The 23,126-nt window shown below is 38.1% G+C and overlaps 1 protein-coding gene across 15 annotated transcripts in view; it reads left to right on the top strand.

The window, feature by feature from the left end:
* UTRN (utrophin) overlaps positions 1-22,885 on the top strand; it is a 589,012-nt gene extending 566,127 nt beyond the window's left edge. For 13 of the 15 annotated variants that reach the window (XM_074397323.1, XM_074397322.1, XM_074397326.1 and 10 more), the window contains 6 exons: positions 4,835-4,993; positions 5,357-5,597; positions 8,218-8,329; positions 9,778-9,870; positions 16,230-16,301; positions 20,963-22,885. In XM_074397323.1, coding sequence (XP_074253424.1) covers positions 4,835-4,993; positions 5,357-5,597; positions 8,218-8,329; positions 9,778-9,870; positions 16,230-16,300 — 676 coding nt within the window. In that variant the 3' untranslated portion in view covers position 16,301; positions 20,963-22,885. The remainder of the gene's footprint in view (positions 1-4,834; positions 4,994-5,356; positions 5,598-8,217; positions 8,330-9,777; positions 9,871-16,229; positions 16,302-20,962) is intronic. The other 2 variants (XM_074397324.1, XM_010337531.3) reach the window with 1 other exon arrangement.
* The last annotated feature ends 241 nt before the right edge of the window (positions 22,886-23,126 follow it).

Below are 23,126 nucleotides of genomic sequence, written 5' to 3'. Positions count from 1 at the left end.
ATGATGAAAGTATTTAAATCATAGAAGTTGCAAATGCTACAAATCAAGCCCTTTTACTTTTGGAGAACCTGTTAAACATTTATCAACTCACTGCCACCATTTACCCAATACTGCAGTAGGTCTACAGATGTAGATGCTGTATCTGTGAATCTTAAAAACTCAAAAGGAAATAGCTAAGTAGTCCTACCGGAAGAACATGGTGAGAACATCTGTGGTAGACAGAATGATGGCCCCCCAGAGATGTCCACATCCTAATTCCTGAAGCCTATGAATATATTCCTTTACACGGCAAAAGGGATCTTGCCACAGGCTTTAAATGAAAGACCTTGAAATAGGGAGATGATCCTGGATAATCCAGGTGGCCCCAGCGTAATCCCAAGGGTCCTCAAAAGAGGGAGGGAGGAGAGCCAGAGTCAGAGAAGGAGATGTAGCAATGGAGACAGAGGTCAGAGAGAGATCTGCAGATGCTGTGATGTTGGCTTTGAAAATGGGGAATGAAGATGACCTCAAGGTGCTAGATGATACGAGGAAACAAATAATCTCCCATGAACCCCTAGGATGGGCATTATGATGAGACCTATTTTATAAACAAGAATCCTGACATCCAGAAAGATAAATGACGTGTGCGTGATTGTACCCATTAGATATATGAGTACATTTAGATCTATGAGTCTATTACAATTAGATATATGAGTAATTCAATTTACTGTGAAAAATTTAAAAGGAAATTTATTTTAAGAATACTACATGTCTTTGAAGGAAAAATTGAGCAATGGCATCTCAGGACAGGATAAGACTCGTGACAGTTCTGGGGAATCCCAAGGACAACAATTCCTTGGGCCATGACTATCAGGATGTTTCACTCCATTTGCCATCTGCCCTTGGGTGACACTGGAAAGATCGAATAGTGAGGCTGGCTGTGGTTTACACAAGCATTGTAGTTTGCAGATTGGAAGCCTGAAACAGAACCATCTTTAAAAGAAAACAAATTACTATTTTTATTTATGTCTTATCTACTTTCAAAAGCTCATTGAATGAATCACAGTTTTTTTGTCATCTGACATGTACTAATTTTGTAACCTAGATACTACTATGTGTGACTTAACTGTAGTATAATTATATTCTATATAATGGTATTTCCTTGGTGCAACCTATTATTTTTGCAACATTTTCTATCTTAGCATAAGACATGCGATTGATGTTTAATATCCCTGATCTGGTACCTCATGTTCTATCTGCATTTAAACAGTTTATTCTTGGTTTTTGCTAAATGTAATTAAGAACCAGAATGTATCTATTTTTATATTTAACTTTTAGACCTAATAATCTGTGTAAAACACTTAAGACTAAAATTGTATGTTTTATATAAACGATTGCTAAATTCCTTTTTTGTGTGTGAAAATTGCCTTAACTATCTTCCAGATACCATAATGAAAGAATGTAATGATAGTGGGGATGATAATTACAATAATGTTAAACTCTGTCAGCTTCCCCAGAGAAATGAATCTATATGAATCTTGACAACCAAAATGTCTCAAATCTAATTTTGGCTGGTTTCACTGTGGATAGTCAGTCTTCAAATCTTTAAAACAAAAATTTACTTGGTATTAATATTAAGCACTAAAGTTAGTTGATGAGGACAGGTGCTGTCATAAATGTTCTGAGGGCAGAATGGTGGCTTGTGATCTTGGAGAAACTCCAAGCCAAGATCTGTTGTCAAGTCATGACCACAAGATCAGCCCAGGTGGCTTAGGGGACCCAAGTTTTCTTTTACTTCTTGTTGTCTTTATATTAGTTTATATTTTAAATGTTTTCATTTCAATTTTATTTTCTTTTAGGTATGTTATTGATAGGTATCATATAACTAATTACTTGTTTGTTTTGTTTTGTTTTTTGTTTTTGAGACAGAGTCTCACTCTGACACCCAGGCTGATGGTACCAAGAGTGCAGTGGTACCATCTCAAATCACTGCAACCTCAGCGTCCCGAATTCAAGTGATTCTCCTGCCTCAGCCTCCCAAGTAACTGGGATTATAGGTGCCTGGCACCATACCCAGTTAATGTTTGTATTTTTAGTAGAGGTGGGGTTTCACAGTGTTGGCCAGGCTGGTCTCAAATGCCTGACCTCAAGTGATCTGCCCACCTCTGCCTCCCAAAGTGCTGGGATTACAGATGTGAGCCACGGTGCCTGGACAACTAATTGTTTTTTAACTAATATGAGAATCAGGTTACCTCTTATTTATTGTAACACCTGAAATTACCATCTATTTTAGTTGTATTTTGCGTTATCCGTGCTCATTCTTTTTTTCATTTGCTGTGTGGGCAAAGTGCTTTGCCTGTACACATGGTTGACCTGGCTGGTCATATGAATCAGTAGGTGAGGACTCTAGATGTTGTTCCATTGTCTTTGGACATTTAATATTATGTAAAATAAGAGGCTAAACCTATTTCCACCTCTGAACCTGATTTACTGTTTTATTTTGATTTCTGGCAGCTTGCTTGTGATAGTTTATCTTTAAAATACAGACATTTTCCATGGATACGTATGAATGTGCTTCTTTTTTTATTATTCTTGGATACTCTGTTTTTTTTTTTTTGTTTGTTTGTTTCTATACTCAGATCTTTTTCATTCTGATAAATGAGAAATATTTACAAGATGTTCTACCGAACTCTTATTTTGCTGTTTTCTATCTATTATACCTTTACGCTTTGTCCATTTGTCCTGTCCATATGTTAGAGCTGTTATTTTGCTGTCTGTTATCACCTCTCTCTTCACATGAACTTGGTAAGGTGCCTCCAGGCATCACTGACTTTGCATTAAGTTACTCACTACAGCTCATTGGTGTCCCAGTGGTGTTGAGCCATTAGTCTCACAGCTTGCTTCTGCCTGGATGACACAGCTAGGTTTAGGGTGTTCACCATTTACTTCCTGAGAGGAAAATATGCACATAAACACATCCATATCGCACTGCCAGATTTCTGTCTGATTTAGCCACATGGGCAACTGGGGAGCTTTTGGATTGCTTTCAAATGCTGCTCTCCACAGTGGTGGAGTACCATCCATACTCTCTTTTTCTCATCCTTCTCAACCCAGGAACAAGCATGGGGTTCTTCTAGAGGCTTCTTCCTTTACTTCCCAGTGACGCTGCATTTTCTCAGGAAAGGGAGTCAAAGGATGGTGGGGCAGCTTACTTCACTCCTTAACCTATCCGCGTTTCTTATTTCCAGTTTCTAACTGTGTTGTAAGGGTCCCACCCCACCCTCTTTTAAAATTTATTTAATAAAAGTGGAAAGGTCAGGTTATGTATTTATTATTATATTATGGTCTTAACCAAAATATATGACCTTTATTTAAATATATATGTATTCACATACACACATATATGTATCTATATCTATATATTTCTAGAGAGAGGGAGAGAAAAAGAGAGGAGGTTTATTGATGAAGAAAGTAAAATAAATCAACAAGTGGTACGTCTTTTGCTCCGGCTGTTTGACAAGCAGAATACCAAAGCATTCAATTTTCTCATTTGCTTCATCTGTCTCTCTGATTTCAATGCTCAGGACAAACCTTTTCTAGGAATTCACCAACTCTCTGATACAATTTCAAGTCCCTTCTTTGTTAGAGTAAACTGCAGTAACACTGAGATGAATTTTCAAATCAGAATTACAAGTACCAGAGCTCTTCCCCAGCATCAGGTGTTACTCATCAGCTCAAGGGCACAAGTAATCTCAAGTCTCTGGTGAAACTGAGAGAGGCCCAGGACTCCCAGTGCCACACACCAGGTTTTTTTCTGGCTGCAATAGGATGCACTCTGACTCCAGAGTAACAGAAGAGGTCTTTAAGAGGTGTTTGCAGCACCCATCGCTTACACAGGAAGGAGCTGCTTCAGTCATGAGGTGGCTCCATTTTATATTCTGATAGCTTCATAACTGACGTGAGGATTTCCTGCTGCCTTATCCTGTGAAGCCATCGATTCCAGCACTTGTTTACCAAAAGCCATCAAGCAGACCAGGTGCCATCTGCTAACAGACTGCCCTGCTAGCGTCAGCCGGGAGATCTGGTATTTGCACATTTACAAGATCTCACTGGATCTCTCTTGTTAGAAGAAGAGAAGAAATTCCAAGTCTGCTAGAAAGCATTTTCTTGCCATAAATATATCAACTCTGTTAGATGTTCACTTATGTCAGTTGCTAATTCAACCACATTACTGCTCTGTCTAGTTCATTAGATAAGTAGTTAAATTAGTGGGAGAACACACGTGCGTTAAATGTAGTTTCTTGTTCTACTGCAGAATGATCGAACCTAAAAATGACCTGCTAATAATATAAGGTAAAATATCTGTAGAGACGTTATAAATATCTGTAATTATAATTTGTGCTGAACATAAGGATCATAAACCCCATCATATGGGTTACAAAGCCTTTCAGTATTACTTTCAACCAAATTCTAAAGTCAGTGAAGTCAGATTATTCTTTTTCATTAGTCTTTTAATCAGCGCTTTAGACATGCAGTAATTGATTTGTGTACAGTATCTTTTACATTAAATGTCATTCTTAATTTTTTTTTCTACTGAGTAAGATATCCCCTCTGAAGTTTATGAGAGAGAGCTGTTAGATGAAGGTAAAGCCTGAAATGTTGGCTCATATAATATACATACTCTGCTAGATGAACTTCTTCCTAGAGTTTTAAAAGGGAGGTCATGGAGACACTGAGCTCTGAGACTAACTTAGCGTAGCCACTCTCCTGCCCATCGTCATTCCTACTTCTGTTATGTCTAAAAACATCACCATCCAGGTGTGAGCCTCTGGGTCTGTTTCCTTTGTCTTGCTAGGGAAGACGAGCACGCCCTCATCCAGCAGTATTGCCAAACACTTGGAGGAGAGTCCCCAGTGAGCCAGCCACAGAGCCCAGCTCAGATCCTGAAGTCGGTAGAGAGGGAAGAACGTGGAGAACTGGAAAAGATCATTGCTGACCTGGAGGAAGAACAAAGGTGTGCTAGGCCTGGGAGAAGGCAATATGTTATCCTTTCTTTCATATGAATTTCACTGTAGCTGCCATTCATTCTCTTTTCAAGACTATTGTCTAAGAAATCACAATGGAGTGAAAATTTTAGAGGACATTAACAAACTGGAATGCTGGTTGCAGATACAGCAGCATTTGAGGGTTCAGTGATGATGTCTACTGGGACGCTCGCTGAAAACTACGATTTTATTCATGTAGGCTCATCTTACTGTTAATACACATGTTCATATAAGAAGAACTAGCATGAGATAAATTGGAAGCTCACAGACAGTTTTGGAGAGATGATAATGTACATGGTAGTCATTCTGTTTTTTGCCCCTTTCTCTGTTAGAAATCTGCAGGTGGAATATGAGCAGCTGAAGGACCAGCACCTCCGACGGGGGCTCCCTGTCGGTTCACCGCCAGAGTCGATTGTATCTCCCCATCACACATCTGAGGATTCAGAACTGATCGCAGAAGCAAAACTACTCAGACAGCACAAAGGTCGGCTGGAGGCTAGGATGCAGATTTTAGAAGATCACAATAAACAGCTGGAGTCTCAGCTCCACCGCCTCCGACAGCTGCTGGAGCAGGTAGGGTGTGTGGAATTTAGTGTCACACCTCCCCAGGCCACCTGTTCGCTGCCCTCGGACTTGGTCCAAGTGTCAGGAGAGGCAGAGAAGTCCACTTTCAATGTCTTACCTCTGTAGTTAATTTAGAATGGCTTAGAAATTTCCTTTTACATGTAAGCATATAAATCTTCACTGGCACAAAAACTGTGTTTGCCCAGCTTACAGTGGAATTTCCCAATCTTCTTTAACACTGAACTGAACCTCAGTTCTGAACTGTTTGAGGGAAGATATCCTATGACATATATCTTCCTGATTTATACATGGGAAGCATCTGTGGATATTAAGGAACCACAAGAAACCTGAAATGGACATTCTAAAGCTTTCTTCCAGTGACGCAAGAATGCTGACTCCAAGAATCATTACTTTCTATTTTTAAGAAATTGAGTAAAAGATGGTTATTAATTTGCTACTATTATTTCCTGACACTGGACCATGTTTTATGGGAGTTGCTTGTAAGCTTTCTGGATGATAAGAAATACAATTTACATTATGATGAGTACACACATGTATGGAGAATGCAAAATAATAACTGCCTTTATAGAGAAATGCCAGCTTTTATTTTCTATTCTTTTCCTTTTCTTCCTCCCCCTCTTTCTTTTTTCTATTTTTCTTTCTTAATGATGGTCAGGACCTACCAAATTGATTCTATAACTCATCAAAGGTTATTGCATTCAGCTTTGAAACTGTTCTTTGGAATATAAAAGAAGCATCAATACAGTTTCTGCCTTTTTCTGATGCCTGCCATCTTGTTAGAGACCATAGCAAAATGCTTTCATATATAAAGAGAAAGCACACTGTAGGGAATTAAGTACTTAATGGCACATAGCAGTTAGGAATAGGAGTGATGTCTCAGAACTAGTGATGGAGAGACCTTTGCAGCAGGTGCTAGAGCATAGAGTCCCAGCACAGGGGCCAAGAGCTCCTCTCTCTTGAAGAGTCCCTGACATCAACATGCATGTCATCTTTTGTCTTTTTCTCTAGCCTGTGCTGTGTGGAGCCCCTAGGCGGTATAATACGAGTGCCTTTCTACAGAAATGATGTTTTGACTCAAAGCAGGAACAACTTTCTCTCCAGTGATTCCCTCAAATTTTAGAAAAATACCTTTTCACAGTTGCTCTCTGTCTTTTTAACTTGTCAGAATAATTCAAAACAGTTATTTCGGCCTTGCTTACACATAGATCACTCTTTATAATTTGACCATACACTTTTCTCTAGGTCTCTCAGTGTTTTAGAATTTGGGTGAGACTGTTCAGTGGAAGACTTACTTCGGGGCCTCCCAATCCCACGTATTTGGAAAGTAAGAGTTTACCAAAAGTGACCCAAGAGCTGGCTTTCTAGAAGCCCTCTGGAATGTTTGAGTCTTACCTAGTGCCAGCCACATACATTGAAAATGTTACCTTTTTTTATTCTGTGACCTTGAAGTTCCCGAACAGTGATGTGTAAGGGATGGATTTTCTCTTGCAATCTCTTGTTTAGAATATGAAGTGTTAGTGTTAACATAGATTGAATCACTGTAAAAGGAAGCTGTGCTCAAAATCTTTATTTGCTATGGCTTGTTGATGCTCACAGGAGAGCAAAAGGCTTTTCTATTCACCCTTGCCTTCCCCTACTCCCTCCATCCCGTTAGACAGTGCTGCCTAATGGCTCATGTGCCTTGAGAATCTCGCCGTAGTGCTTTTAGAAATAGCTGATATCCAATGGCTCTCTATATCCAAGACCACAGAGCGCTTATCTCTTCTAAACAATTCAGCATGATGAATGCCAGAAGGAGATGGAAAATTCAACTCTGCTAGTAAAAACTGGCAGAACTACCAGGCTTCAACTAATACAGATTTAATGGAAAAATCTGCATGAACAAATTGTAACATCTGCATTCCCTATATGGTGGCTCACACTTTCTAATTCGACCATGTACTTGTCAGCATATACATTACTGTTTCAAAGATTTGTGTGAGTGCATTTTCGAAGTATTTACAAGATGCCAGGCTGTTGTAACCATTTTAGAAATAGTCGTTCTTCACTCCCCTCACAACACCCTATGACATGGCACTATTACTACCCTCCCCATTTTACAAATAAAGACATAAAGCATGGAAGGTTCTACAGTTTTCCCAGAATTACACAGCTTCTGAGAGGCAGAATGGGAATTAGAATCCAGGCAGTCTGAATCCATAATCATGCTTCTAACTACTCTCCAATATTGCCTTGAAATATCAGCTAATTTTGAAATTGGATAAATTTACTGTATAAGAAACCCAGTGCTGATGTTTAAAATACGAGTGAAGTATGCTTCTGTATTCACTTGATTAAGATTAAAATAATAGAAAAATTGAGGGATAAAAATGATGATGATAAATGAATTTTGCAGCATAATTAAGTAGGTTCTTCAGAGTGCCCAGGCAGAAAGGGAAGGGCTAAAGCCCCCACCAGCTAGTGCTAAAATGTGTTGAAAACATTTGAAGGCAAAGAACTCTCTATGATTTAATTATCCATGGTGAGGGAGGGGAATTTAAATAGGAAATGCTGTTCCTTGTGATTATTTGAATCCTTTCTCTGCTTTAACCTCTGACTGTGATTCCAGCCTGAATCTGATTCCCGAATCAACGGAGTTTCCCCGTGGGCTTCTCCTCAGCATTCTACACTGAGCTCCTCGCTTGATCCAGATGCCTCCGGCCCACAGTTCCACCAGGCAGGTCGGTGTCCCCAGCACACTGCTCTGCCACCAAGTCGGCTTTCTGCCTTGCTATTTGTTTGTGTTTCATATTAAGTAACATTCTTACACACTGGTGCCTTAGGAAGTAGAAGAGTTTTGCATTTGATTTTTTAGAAGTGCAGATCAATTTAAACAATGTCAAAAAGCAAGCATTTTCAAATAAGCTGTAGTACACTTGTTTATATAATCTGTAATAGTGGATTGAATTTTGGTGAAAGATGAAAAAAACCCACGCTGTCCTTTTAGAATGAGCAAGACATTATTTGCTTTGTGAACTACTTTTTGGTATACTTTCTGTCTCTAAGATACTACATTTGTACATATTCAGAAGTAGTAATATCATATCAGACATTATGGTTTTCTCTGCCCAGGTCTGGAAACTCATATATTCACTATTCTTCATCCTAATCCACATAGACATTGTCCTGCCTGTTCCATTAGAGGCAGAGGTCCCAGGCAGTCTCTCCTTGGTCACAATGGGGACCTGTCACTAATGCTAGGAGAGACAATTTTGAAATTTATCCAATTTCAAAATTAGCTCATATTTCAAGGCAATATTGGAGAGTGGTTAGAAGTAAGATTATGGATTCAGATTGTCTGAATTCTAATTCCCATTCTGCCACTCAGAAGCTGTGTAATTCTAGAACTGTAGAACCTTCCATGCTTTACGTTCTGTATTTGTAAAATGGGGAGGGTAGTAATAGTGCCATGCCATAGGGTTTTGTGAAGGGAGTGAAGAATGACTATTTCTAAAATGGTTACAACAGCTAGGCACCTCATAAACTAGGTGTTCGTCAATGATCTTTGTCATCCATGATGTTAAGATTCTAGAATTTTACTGAGAACTATATATTGTAACCAAATTAATTTGTTTGTGGGATAGCTTTTGGTACATTAATCAGAAAAAATTAAAATATTAAGATTATTTTCATATTTTTTAAATAAGAGAATTACTTTGACTACAGGTTATAGAATAAAAAACACATCCTAGTGAAAAGTATCTTAAATAAGACATCTTCACTTTTGTGGCAGGATAAGCTGGCCTAAGCTGAAATCTCCAAAAAGAAAGGAGGATGGAAAAAGAAAATTGGTGAAAAAATAACTGTGGCGCAAAATAGTAGATTTCTAATTCAAATATTGAAATAAGACGATATTGCTTGTTTTTCTCCTATTTTTCAGTCCCATGGTGTGTGGATTCTTTCTACACGAACAAACATCTAGTGCATTTTAATTACGTAAAATTATGTTACCATCACTCAAGCAAAAATGTTTTGGGTTTATTCCCATAAAATTGTCCTTTGCAGTGGGTACTCTTTTCACATTGATATTTAGAGGCTGGTAGGAGTGCTTTCTCCTGAACTGGGGTTTCCATGGAAGGCTAGACATTAATTTGAGAAGCTTTGTTGTTGTCTTTGTTTGCTGTCACAGCGGGAGAGGACCTGCTGGCCCCACCGCATGATACCAGCACGGATCTCACGGAGGTCATGGAGCAGATCCACAGCACATTCCCATCTTGCTGCCGTGAGTAGGAAAGATCACAGCGCCACAGCTGTGCGTGTTCCTTCCCTTCTTCTGCATGCGGCCCTTGGTCTTCTTCCTAAGATAACAAAAACCTTATTAGAAACGGGACTGAATATTATCCGAAAATAAGGCAAACATTATATATGTTGATAAAGAAAATGAAGCTCAACCTGGATACCATCAAGTCACAGGGGTACAGTTGCAAAGCAATTCTGCTGTTTGAGATTTTTCAATATGCCCAAGAGGTGATAAAATGAAGGCAAATGAAAGAACAAGCCTGGTTTCAAGAAGAAATTATCTTCCTCTATGCAAACGATTGTAAGGAACACATCTTAGTTCAGAGAAGAACTCTCAGTGACATGCCAAACAAGACATGAAAATAGCCTTTCTAGTGTAATTTCCTCTCTTCTTCAAATGTTGTTCTCCAGTGTTGTGAGACTCTAGTGCAGAAAGAGATTATTTTCAGATTCTCCCATTCTATTCCTGCTGGTTTCTTTTCCCATGGAATAAAATAGTCATTGTAGAAAGGCCAAACAGTTTAAGGCGTCATAGATTAGGACCCTGTGAAATTTCCATCTGAACAACCAAGAACCAAAAAATAACCAAATCCAGGAGAAATTATATAATGATTCTTACTCAGTTTTTCTAAATGTTTTGTCTTCAGCATCTTGCCACCTTGCAGTTTTGGCTGGGCTCTCACCTAAAACACTTCTGATGTTTCTAGCAGAAACAGTTTACTTGTATGTGTGTGTGTGCATGAACATATATACACACACACACAAACAAGTATATGTGTATAAATTACTTTTATATAAATATATATACATATATTTGTTTATATATTTATATATGTTTATATAAATATATAAACATAAATATATAAGTATATATGTTTATACAAGTATATATGTTTATATAAATATATATTTCTATAAATTTATATATATTTAAATATATATACACACATATAAGTATATATGTATAAATTACTTTTACATAAATATATACATACATACAAGTATATATGTTTATATAAATATATATACCTAGAAGTATATATGCTTATATAAATATATAACATTTATATAAATTTATATATAAACACATATTTATATGAATATAAATTTATATATATTTATATATACATACGTACACATAAGTATATATATGTATTACTTAGTGATACTGCTAAATATGTATATACACACACATACAAGTATATATGTGTGTAAATTACTTAGTGCTCCAATTATATTTTAAATAATCTTTGAAAGTATATGAAGACATTATTTGAAATTTTAGAGTGATTTACTCTCAAACTGATTTGAAATCCAGGGCAGTCACTAAAATAAGAATTCATATAAAGCACAGCCTCTTATTTTACCCTTTTCTATCATATCCTTAGAAAATGCCATTCAAAATGAGGAAAAAGATTATCAATTATCAGGAGTGTAGATAAATAAGATATGTTGACTTCATTTCAAAATTATTCTTTATTTTATACAGCTTTGTAATTTTTAAAATGTCATTATTAGCAGACTATGAAAACAGCTATTTAAAATATACTTCTGGACCGGGTGCCGTGGCTCATCCCTGTAATCTCAGCACTTTGGGAGGCCAAGGCAGGTGGATTACTTGAGGTCAGGAGTTCGAGACCAGCCTGATTAACATGGTGAAAACCCATCTCTAGTAAAAGTACCGAAAATATATATATATATTAGCCAGGTGTGGTGATGCAAGCCTGTAATCTCACCTGTTCAGGAGGCTGAGGCATGAGAATCCCTTGAACCTGGGAGGCTGAGGTATGAGAATCACTTGAACCTGAGAGGCTGAGGTTGCAGTGAACTGAGAGCATGCTACTGCACTCCAGCCTGGGTGTTAGAGTGTGACTCTGTCTCAAAACAACAACAAAATAAAATATATTTCTTTCTGAATTTTCAGGAATATTTGCCTAAAGATTATATTATGGTTTCTATCAGCACATGAATATATCTGTTTGTATTCTGCCAGTGTGTTGTTGCCCAGGTTTTTATTTGTAGTTCTACTATAATGCTTCTCAAAGTTTGCAGAATCACATTTACAGTGTGTCAATCTCCACACCCACCTCCCTACCCCCCAAAGTACATGCGTGCATGTGCACACACATGTGCACACATATAGACACACTTTCGGCTCTCTAGAGTCTCACAAAAGCTTTAGAGGGTCAGAGAATGCTCACGTGCTACCAAATTGTTGCTTACTTTCTAGGCTGTATAACCACCATAATAGATCAACTGATTAAATCTTTTTTATTAATTGTAATTTAAAGTCTAATTTTTATTTAGAGGTTTTGATTTTCAGTTGTCTGTTACTTAGTGACTAAATAAAACCTCATCATAGTCTTTATGAGCCAGAATTATTCTTAAAGGAAATTACTTGTTAGTTTAGCTTATACCTAAATACCTTAATAATCAGTTAAAAGCAAATTCTGTACATCAAAGTGTGTTTAGAAGTTCTTATTTAATATTATGGTGAACATTTTTAATTTTAAAAGTTAGGAGTGACAGTCAGTTTGGGAAATGTGTTTCAAGATATACCTTGTAATAAATATAAAATATATAATTTCCATATTAAAAATTCTACTCTAAAAAGTGTGATTTTTACAAGTTCCATTTTCTAAAGAATTCACTCTTAAATCTTTCTCAGTAAATTCTGACATCTAGATTTTACAAAAGATTGACTCATCTGGTTTTAAAACAGAACATTGTTAAAAATAAATAATCACAATTTAGAGCAAAAATGAATTATAAGAGATAAATGTGTGTGTCTTTTGTATGGCCTCCCTTTAAAGGCAAGTTTAAAATTCCTATTGGTTGGGAATCTTGTTAGCTATTCATTGATACTGGTTCCTGAGAAGAGTATACACAGTACTTTCAGTGGGGCCCACATCACAGAGGTTCATCCTCTCCCCTGCATCGGTCCGCTCTTCACCTGTGTCATTCTAAGTGTTCAGAGAGTGGCTTAGGGAGCCCTGAGATTCCTTAATGTTTATTATGCTTGAATCACATTTGTCAAAAATGAAAAATCTACTGAAATGCAATGATTTCCTTTTAAATAGGTTTGTAGATCAAATACCCATAGCCTTCTATTTGATAAAAAGCTATTGGCTTAAAAGTATTGGTTTGGAGCAGCTGGCTTCATGTTCTCATAGACTTAACTTTGCACATTCACAAATACTTATAATATTTACAGTTTTCTCAATGAGCATTACTAGTCATGTCTTCTTTTCAAGAATTCAAGCACATCCATATATGAAATGATGAAGGGTGTATTTTAGAATCCTTTGAAATATCCATGTTACTATTTTTGGCTTCTGAAAGCTCTGCTATTCACGTTTTTTTCTCTGGCATTAAAAACTTATACAAGATAGGGACAACTTTTTATAAAAATAAAAGCTGAATTGACTTATTTGTAAAATTCATAAGTATTTTCATATTCTGCCTGTAACGATCAAACTTTTTAAAAATTGATACACAGTAGAAATCACCATGGAAGGTAGACTTGGTGCCTAATGCATGTTTCTTTCTCTCTTTCTCTCTCTCTCTTTTTTTTTTTTTTTTTTTTTTTTGATTTGAGACAGAGTCTCACTCTGTTGCCCAGGCTGGAGTTCAGTGGCACCATCTCAGGTCCCTGTAACCTCCACCTCTCAGGCCCAAGCAGTTCTCATGCCTCAGCCTCCCAAGTAGCTGGGACTACAGACAGGTGCCATCACGCCCAGCTAATTTTTATAGTTTAGTAGAAATGGCATTTCACCATGTTAGCCAGGCTGGTCTCAAACTCCTGGCCTCAAGTGATCCACCCATCTCGGCCTCCCAAAGTGCTGGGATTACAAGTGTGAGCCATCACACCTTGTCCCAATATGTTTCTGACTTGGGTGAATGATTACATTTTCTTGCTGGGAAGGTTTCCTTGAAGCATTCCCAGATAGTACTCAGAAGTTCTGTAGGATTCATTTGTTCTTTTGTCCCTTTGAAGTTGCTCAGCCAGCAAATATTTTAATAAGCCTTTGTGATTCCCAAAGCTTACCAACCACCTTTGGAGAATTTATCTAAACAAATCGGATTGGCACCCTCCCAATGCCAAGCCAGTCCCTTGAGCCCCTCTCACTAATGAGAACTTTAAAACTGCTTGTCGCCAGCATGCAGTGAATTGATCTGCATGTTAATCTTGACTTTTGATCCTTTGTGGATTAAAAATTAGCATGGCCCCAAATGAATTTCCACTCTTGGCAATCTTGGAATTAAAATGATACTCTGTATTCATAAATCCTAATTCTGCAAATCGCGGACTTCAACATTACGGTTTTTTAACTCTGTCTACACATTGTTGCACATAACATTTTAGAACTCCTTTGTCTGAATTAATAACCCAGTTGGTCCTGATAGCATCCTTGAATTATGGCCTTTTAAAGTCTTTTTTAAATTATTTATGTTGAGTCTTAGAGCAGAGAGAAGCAGGCATTTCCATCACTACCTGGCAAGGAGTTAAGGAAGGGAGTTTAACTGTACTGCCAATTAACAAACGTACATATTAAAATTCCCACTGACTGCAGTAACCATTTGTATTTTTTGGTATAAACTTTTTTAGTATAAAATAAATTTGAAAGCAACAAATGCTTTCAAAATTATTTTTGACCCACAGGCACGTTTTCTCTGTGAATTGCCTATGTTTATTAAGCCTGAATGGCATTCATCAAAAACCCAAAACCCACTGCACTGCAATGATTTTTTTTTAAAATATGTTTGTGTGATTTCTTCAGGCAAATACCCATAACCTTTTATTTGGTAAAAGGCTGTAAGTTTAAATGTATTGGTTTGGAGCAAAATGGATTAGACTTTGGTCCAGGGTTTGGCTATTTGTTACTTACATTACTTGCAAGAGAAGCATAACTGTCCCTTTTAAAAAGAGTCTGTAAACCTATGGTGTACTTAATAATAATTCAATTCAGCTATCCCTTGGACACTATGGAGTCCCACCCTTTTTTGGGGGAGGGGGCAGAGTCTTGCTCTGTTATGAGGCTGGAGTGCAGTGTCACCTTCTCAGCTCAGTGCAACCTCCACCTCTTGGGTTCAAGTGATTCATCTGCTTCACCCTCCCTAGTAGCTGGGACTACAGGCGCACACCACCACAACCAACTAATTTTTGTATTTTTAGTAGAGACAGGATTTTACCATGTTGGCAAGGACGGTTTCTTGACCTCATGATCAACGGGCCTCAGCCTCCCAAAGTGCTGGGATTACAGGCATGAGCCACCTCACCCAGCTAGGTTCACTCTTTTCTCCTGGATGTAACTTACAAATCTGGCAGAACTAGGGTCCTTTTAGCCTGATTTCTCCCCCAAATACTGGGGCTCACACTGTCCAACCTGACGTCATAGAAAGGACACTCTTCATTCCTGCTCCTTTTTTCCCACATAGCTCCTGACACACAGCATATGGTCACTGATATCTTTTCCCCACCTCAGCATAGAACAGTGAGAGATAGGAGGCGTGCAGCATGCTAAATGATTAGGGACAACTCTTATTTGTGCAAGAGCAGATGTTGACATTACTGGGGACAGATCTCCTCCATTTCCCCCAGTGTTAAGAATGAGATGATTGTGTAGCAAAAGAGGGGATGAAAAGCAGATGCCTTAGAGAAGAGATGGTAGTGGCCCTTGCAGCACTGTTGTGCGCTCTGGAACCAAAAAGGAATTGAGCAGCTGTGTGCAAAAGCCCATTAGACACCATATTCTAACTTCTCCAGTATTCCTAACTGGGCCCATCTAAGGGGCTTTTATTATCCAGAAGGCTTCCTGTCCAGAAGGCTGCTGAGGATTAGGCCAGCGCTTTCCTTGATGCAAGTGCTTTGGCCACCGTTTTCCTGGGCTGGGCCTTATAGTCCAGGGTGTGTCAAGGATGGGTCAAGGGAGGCAGAAACCAAAGACATATGCCTCCAGTGGTCCCTTGATCAGAATTAGTACTCAGCAAAGTAAGTAGAATGTACTCTGTTCTGATACATAAACCAAATACGTATGATTTAAATAGGAAATGAGATTTTTTGCAAGACTAAGTACTCACTGAATGCTTTAGTGTATGCACTAAATCTTAAATCACATGGGATATGAGAAACTAACCAGGAAAACTAGCTCTCACTGAAGCATTTAGCCAGGAAAAAAACCTGAAAATGTGTTTCTGATTTTCCTATTAGCATCCATTTAACAGCTGGGCTATTACTACCCCATGTAGAGTGATACTTTCCACGCATTTGCGTGCCTGAAAGTTGGAACCAACAGAGTAACAGTACTGCCTGTAACTGATTTCCTTTGTTTTCTCTTTTAGCAAATGTCCCCAGCAGGCCACAGGTAAGAGTTAATGGGTTGACTGGCTCCATGTTACTGATCCCAATCTAAAGTAAGTAGCTTATCTACCACTGATTTTACTCCAACTTAATTCTCCATGTAAATAAGTAAACTTCCTTGACATTTAAATGTTAGTTGATTCTGTACAGCAGTTTATCAGTCTGGGGGTGGGCTTGGGAGCCACTAGATACCAAAAATACCATGTGTTTGTCCTTTGTGTTCTAACAGCTTAATGACATCCTATGTGCTAAAGTCACTCTAGATAAGATTTCGCCACCACTGCTTTCTCAAATGTCTGCTTAAGGTGGCTATCACAAAACATTGACCTAAAAAAAAAATGGCACCACAGAGATGTTTTTTTTGCTTTGAGGGGGAAAATATTTCAATTTTTTACTTAAAATTTTGCTAAGAACTGTTGGTAGCTATAGCCTTATGCCTTTCAGTATTTTCTGTAAACCAAAAAGTTTTGAGACAGGCCTCAAATCAGTTTAGAGGTTTACTTTGCCAAGGTTGAGGACACACCAGGGAGAAATAGACACAAGTTACAGTAGGATTTGTAGCATGTGTGTGTGTGTGTGTGTGTGTGTGTGTGTGTGTGTGTGTGTTTTCCAGAAAGGATTTTGAGAACTTCAATATTTAAAAAGGAAAGAGCAGGCAGGAGCTGGTAGAGAAACAGTCAATTATGCATTCGTCTCAAGCTCAGTAAATCTGCATTTTATATAAGATAAAGTATGTCTAGAGTAGAAGAAGCAGTCAAGTATGCATTTTTTGGAGGGTGGGCGGAGAGATGACTTCTAGGCCTGTCTTTGTCCTGTAAAGATAAGCTGTTAATTCACATTGTCAGGGTGAAATTCAACAGAACTCTGTTTTAGGGTAAAGATTTTGGGACCCTTTGGAATTTCCTTGTGAGTAATTTGTGAGGGAGGTCACTGGCCTTCTTCCTATGCAACTATCTGTTTAGGAAGGTGGTTTTGTGTGACTCAGCTGCCACACTTACTTTACATAGTGAGTTAGGGATCCTGAGATTTTGTTTTCCATTCCCATTTTCTTATCACATCCTTTTAGTTATAATGTGCCACAAAGCCAAGGTACCTTTGGACAACATTTTCTTTCATGAACTTGTTTACTAGTCTTTTTGAAACAATGAAACCTCTGAATGATTGTCTTGTTGGCAAGAGAGGCTGGGATCTTAACTAAAAGACAGGAGTATGTGAAGTAGACAGGGTGTGGTGAGAGCTGTGGGTGTTCCCTTCTGCTTGCTTCTGTTGTCTGAGTGAATTGGAAGCTGGTACTTTAGCAGGGAGTGAGGTTGGGGAGGAGGTGTCAGAGGTGTGAGGAGAGACTGGAGGATGTGTGATAGCTTCTTGGAGAACAGAAGAGCAGATGGCCTGGGAAATAGAGTGTGACTACAAGCAGCATTAAAGGTGCCACTCATGAATTTCACATGAGGCCATTCTGCAGGGTTGTAAGTTGCCCTCTAGTCATATTCAAGTTCATGAGCACAGGCACCAGAGTGGGCCGAGTATTGCATTTAAAAAGTTGAGGTTGGGGTTTGACGAAGTGAGTACAGTAATTCAAGGGAAGAGCAAAGATGTGATTATCATAATTGAACTAGATGCTTAAGCTCAGTGGTGAGAGGAATGAGGAAATGTCAAGTGTGGTAGATAGAAATAAAGATGGGAAGATCAATGGATCCTATTATCAAAGGATGGATAAATTTACAGTTGTAGGGGAAGCAAGCTGTGAAGGTACAGGTGGTTGTCAGAAGTTGTGTTGAATGATATTGAAATCAGAGGGGTTGCAAGTATTGGTAATGGTCCATATTTGGACATTTGTGTGAATGGCTAAGAAAGCTGGAGGACAGGACCTTTGAAAGAAGAGGTCAAAGAACCGAGAAGCCAGTGTTGGAAGAATCATCTCCATGGGTGTTGAAATCACTAACATTTAAAAATAGCTTTAGAGTGGGTGACGTTGAGCCATTTTTTTACTTCAAGAAGTGAAGGAACATGACCCATGGAATCAGTAGATTACTGCATTATGGATTGTTATAGTCCAGTGACATGAGATTCAAAGCTGAGTATTTTCAGGGAGAAGAGAAAAAAGATACCCCAAAGGCCTCAGTGAGGACCCAGAAAAAGACTCATGCAACGTGTGAGGAATTTGGGAAGGATGGTCAGGGGAAGTACTATGTGAGAGGGCTATGAGGGAAGCTGTGTCTTCAGGTAGATGCAAATACTGATTCAAGCAAGTAGATGCAGGCGACATTCAGAGAAGAGTCTGGGAACATGGGTTTTGCGGATCATGGGCTACATGACCTAATAGGACAGGTTTCAAGAGCCAGGAAGGGTGGGGCATGGGGGCACAAAAAGGGGTATGCAGATCTTTGTATGACCAGTATAAATACAGGTAATGGAAGGGTGCCCAGGAGTCTGGAGCTTTTCATGGTGGCCCATTCAAATGAAGGATAAAGGGTATGATGAGGTTAGTCTTGATGGTCCTCAGGTAGAATGAGGCTGTGAGTGACAAAGGCAAGAAAAAAAGGGAGAATTTTTAAAATCCTCAGATACTTATTATAATAGAAGTACTCAGAGTCTAAAGCAGGAAATGATCTTCAGAGGCCTTCTCTTTATACTCCATTTTTAGATTTTAGAAATTGAGTTTATAAAGAATTAAATGTTTCCTGGTTATACAGCAACCTAATGGATGGAGCAAACGCCTGACTCAATACAGGAGGCCTCTTTCCCATTTTCTTCCTTCTGTCTCCATTTGCTTTTTGTTCTTTGCTTTCCTCATCAGTGTTTTCCTTCTTTTCTCTTTTCTTCGTTTTTTGTGTCTTGGGTCAAATGGAAATTCATGAAAGCATGTATTTTCAGCTGGAGGGTTGAGCTAATATTTACATAGCATGATCTTAAATTTTTAGAATTCTGACACCTAAAATGAGAAGTATTATGTGTCTAATTAATAGACATACCTAATTCTCAAGGGTAATGAAGTACATAGACATAATTCAACCATCCTCTTGGCTTTATATTCAACATGATTCAGCACCAGAGTTTCAGTTATCAATGTTAATATGAAACAAAATGTTCCTCTCTCATATAGAGTTGATCTCTCCCCTTCTCTGTCCTCAAACTACTTTGAATTTACTGTGGTTGGCACTTACCTCATATTAGAATTGAATGAGGCTGCCTGGCTGAGATATCTTTCACAGCTGCTTCCCAAGAGAGCCTCACCTAAGTACAATGCCTAGAACCCATCAGTGTTTGCTGAATTTTTGCTCCCTCTAACATGGCAATCAGATGTTCAAAATGGAGAAGCAAGTATCTGAGGAATCCAAATTTGAATAGTCATGGAGAATAGGCTCTAGGCCAGAGTCAAATGAGTTTGCTGCTTTCAGCATGCCTGGGAAGACGAGGGGCTCCATGGGCAGCTTTTCTTAGCAGCTTCATTAGAAACCTGCTTCTGGGGAACAGGACTTTATGCTGAAGTCCCCCATAAAATAAGGTGTAAAGATAGATGGAGTATCATCCCTGAGAGTCCAGAAAGGCCTTTCATGATTTATGAGGCATGGTCCAATGTGGATGATTTCATTTTACAGAGATTTGAACATTTTCTTCTAATTTTGAAATCCTTTTAGAAGACCAAATGTTTGACCTTCCCTCCTAAAGGTTAATACCACTTCCATGAGTGTGGCCTGGATTTATATTCTCTCTGGCCTGGGACATTTAACTTTAACTGGTACCACTGCACACCTTTGTATTATGATTTCTGCCTTCTCTTCCTCTTCTCTGGACTCCAGCTTAAGACTGAGATGGGTTGGCATTGTTAGGGTACCTCCTCTACAGATGACCCCCACAGCCCCCCAGGAAGACATGGGACATTTTCACCAGTCTCATTAACTCACCATTGATACATCCAGCAGAAAGAAGTGAAGTCCTCTCAATTTTAACTTAGCTTCCAGCCTGGTCAAGACAAAAGATTTCCAAGTTTCCCTCTAAATCAGCTGCAGTGATGGAAAGCAGACTAGGTTACCTCAGCATGAGAGGGAGGGACCTCATTGCAGGAAGCAAAAGTCATGTTAGAAATGCATGCTTGTTCCTCAGTGCCAAAAAGAAGAACTAGAACTCAGATAAAGAATTTTCTCGGCAAGGCAATTTACTTCTATAGATGGGTGTGTCTCATGGATGGTGCAATGGCGAGAGCACACCTGAACAGGGGAGAGAAAGGGGTTCTTATCCCTGATGCAGGTAGCCCCTAATCCTGTGGTGTTCCCCTATTGGCTAGTGTTAGACCACACTACTAAGCTGAACCCAGCTGGCTAACTTGAAAAGGGTAGGAATGCAGTTACCCTGGTAGGAAGACAGAAGATCAGTTTCAGCAGGAGTAGCCATTGCGTTGGCAGGGGTAATTCACAGAGTGGGTAGCAGATGTGGAATGTGGGCTGTATAGATAAGGACTTGTGGGAAGGTTGTTTACCAGGGCCAGAGGAACACAGAGAATAAGGAAGTCTAGCCTTGAAAGTAGGGAACAAAGGACAAGGAGACTTCAGCAAGCTAAACCTTGAAGAAGAATCTCCTACTGTATTTAACAGTCACATGGGAGTTAAGATGCCTTCTGAAAAAAGCACTTTTATTTCCTTGAAGAATTTACAGATCTCTGCTACCTGTAATATTTTATGCAAATGTTTGACAGTGGTATTTTCCCTTCCCACAGGCAATGTGAAGTATTCATCTGGCCAACCAGTATTTCCTGACGTACAGTGTTGTCCTTTTCAGCAAACGCCAATTCCAAATTCCATTTGATCAGAAGCTCCATGGCTCCTTGACCCACAGTGTTGAGTGGTGACTGTGTTCTACTGAAAGAGTAAAACACTGACTATCCAAAGAGAAATGGATATTTTGTTTTTGTAATAACCATATATTATTGTTTTCTTCTTCCCTTTCTATGCAACTGTAAATTAATGAACAGAGAGGTATTTGGAAATGGTAATATGTTTGTCACAGATTTCTATAGTATATACAGCATTGGGAAAGTGGGTGGGGGCTTTCTAATATGATACCATCTTTTTAATAACCATGACAAAACTTACATAAGAATTAGAAGACCACTTTACATTTTCACATTCCTTCTGCTGTTCATATTAACCTTGCACAATAACTTCATTATTTCTTTGACTCTTTTACCACACTGTTTTGGTTATTTATAGTTAATCAGCCATATAACCAAATAGATCCCATATATTTGTTTCCATGATTTGGCCATATTAATAAATTCATAAATTTCAATCGAATATATATATTTCACCTATGGTTTAAGCTACAGCCCTGTGTATGGTGTTTAAATTTATTTTTCATTGCCCACTTACTTCTTTCGTGACCACTTGGATAACCATGATAAAAATCCTATGGACCTAAATGGCATTTCTACTGGGATATTTTTTTCCTGTGTTTTATTCTTTTTTTTTTTTTTTTTTTGTATAAGTAGGACTTAATTATTTATTTTATGTCGTAATCTATTTGATAAAAAAAAAACTACATTATAATAATCTCAAAGATTATTTTACCAAAGGTTGCCCATTTAAGTGTGTTTTCATTTTGACATAGAAATAAAACTTGGTACAACCTTTCTTAGTTCCCACATCTTGATTTTCATCATTACATGCACAGCAGACCTTTACCTATTGTGATACCAGAATGCATCACTGTCTTTAGTTCCCTTCAAAGAGAATTTTATTGTTGCTTTGTATTTTCAAGTCCTTAATAATTCTTGAAACTCCTGTTTTCTTACTGAAAGCAGACATGCATTTAGTGCATGGATTATTTTACCTTTTGGGTAAAAGAGCAGATGTTTTTATATCATTCACTTAATCAGTATATTTGGAAAGAATGTTTATCAAAAGTGTATGTCACTGCTTCTACAGAAGAACGAAATTAATGCTTAGATGATGGTACCTCCACCTATATCTTTGAGTGCATTCAATTAAGTATTTTGGTTCAACTTCTGATTTAACATTTTATTGATTCAGTTTAAACATGTTACTTAATTACCAAATGTAAAGGAACCAAAAGACATGTGAAAATTATGTGTTTTGATTCCAACATATGTGCTTTTAAAACATAAAGACATTTTTTAACTTTGGGTTCTCTTTAGCTGGGATCTGGCCAGAAGGAGGCTTAAAGTTAGAAATTGCTATTATTTTAGAATAGGTTGGGTGGGTTGGGGGGCAAGGGTGTCTATTTGCAGCAGAGATATTTTGAAAAGAAGAAAATTGTTTTATATAAAAGGAAAGCCATGACCACCTTTCTACCTCAGATCTATCTTCCTTCATTACATTGGAAATTGCTTTATGCTGCTGCAGTCTGCAAAGTCTAGAGCTTTTATCAGGCCATGTCATACCCAAGAAAACACCTACTTAAAAAAAACAACAACAACAACTCCCTGAACTCTGAACTCCAAGTTGTAGATTTGGTGTCTTCCTTGTTCTTACTTTAAAAAGTCATGTGTTAATTTTTTTACTGCCTGTGTTTGTAAGCAAAGTGTCCTCTATCTGCTATTAAGGAAAAGCTACATAAAACACTACATTGTAACCTTCTAAGTAACAATAAATAAAAAGAAATATATTGCAGTAACAACAATGGGAAGTAAGTATGTATTTCTTTTGAAATATGTGGTAAAGAACTAATCACAGACTATCATCTAATCTGGTTACACATTGTATTTTTCATCCTGAATAAAAGTAATTTCAACACAAGATGACTTTGATATTCTTCAGCTGGTTCACTGATAGAATCTGAGCTTTGAATGCACATTTATGAAAATAAGAGACAGAGCCTGTATCCTGATACATCTATGTATTTTCCTGCAATTTCTCTCATAC

This window comes from Saimiri boliviensis, chromosome 4 (genome assembly GCF_048565385.1).
Source record: "Saimiri boliviensis isolate mSaiBol1 chromosome 4, mSaiBol1.pri, whole genome shotgun sequence".
Classification (NCBI taxonomy): Eukaryota; Metazoa; Chordata; class Mammalia; order Primates; family Cebidae; genus Saimiri; species Saimiri boliviensis.
The sequence above is the reverse complement of the archived record's forward strand: the minus strand, read 5'-3'. Positions and strand labels throughout refer to the sequence as shown.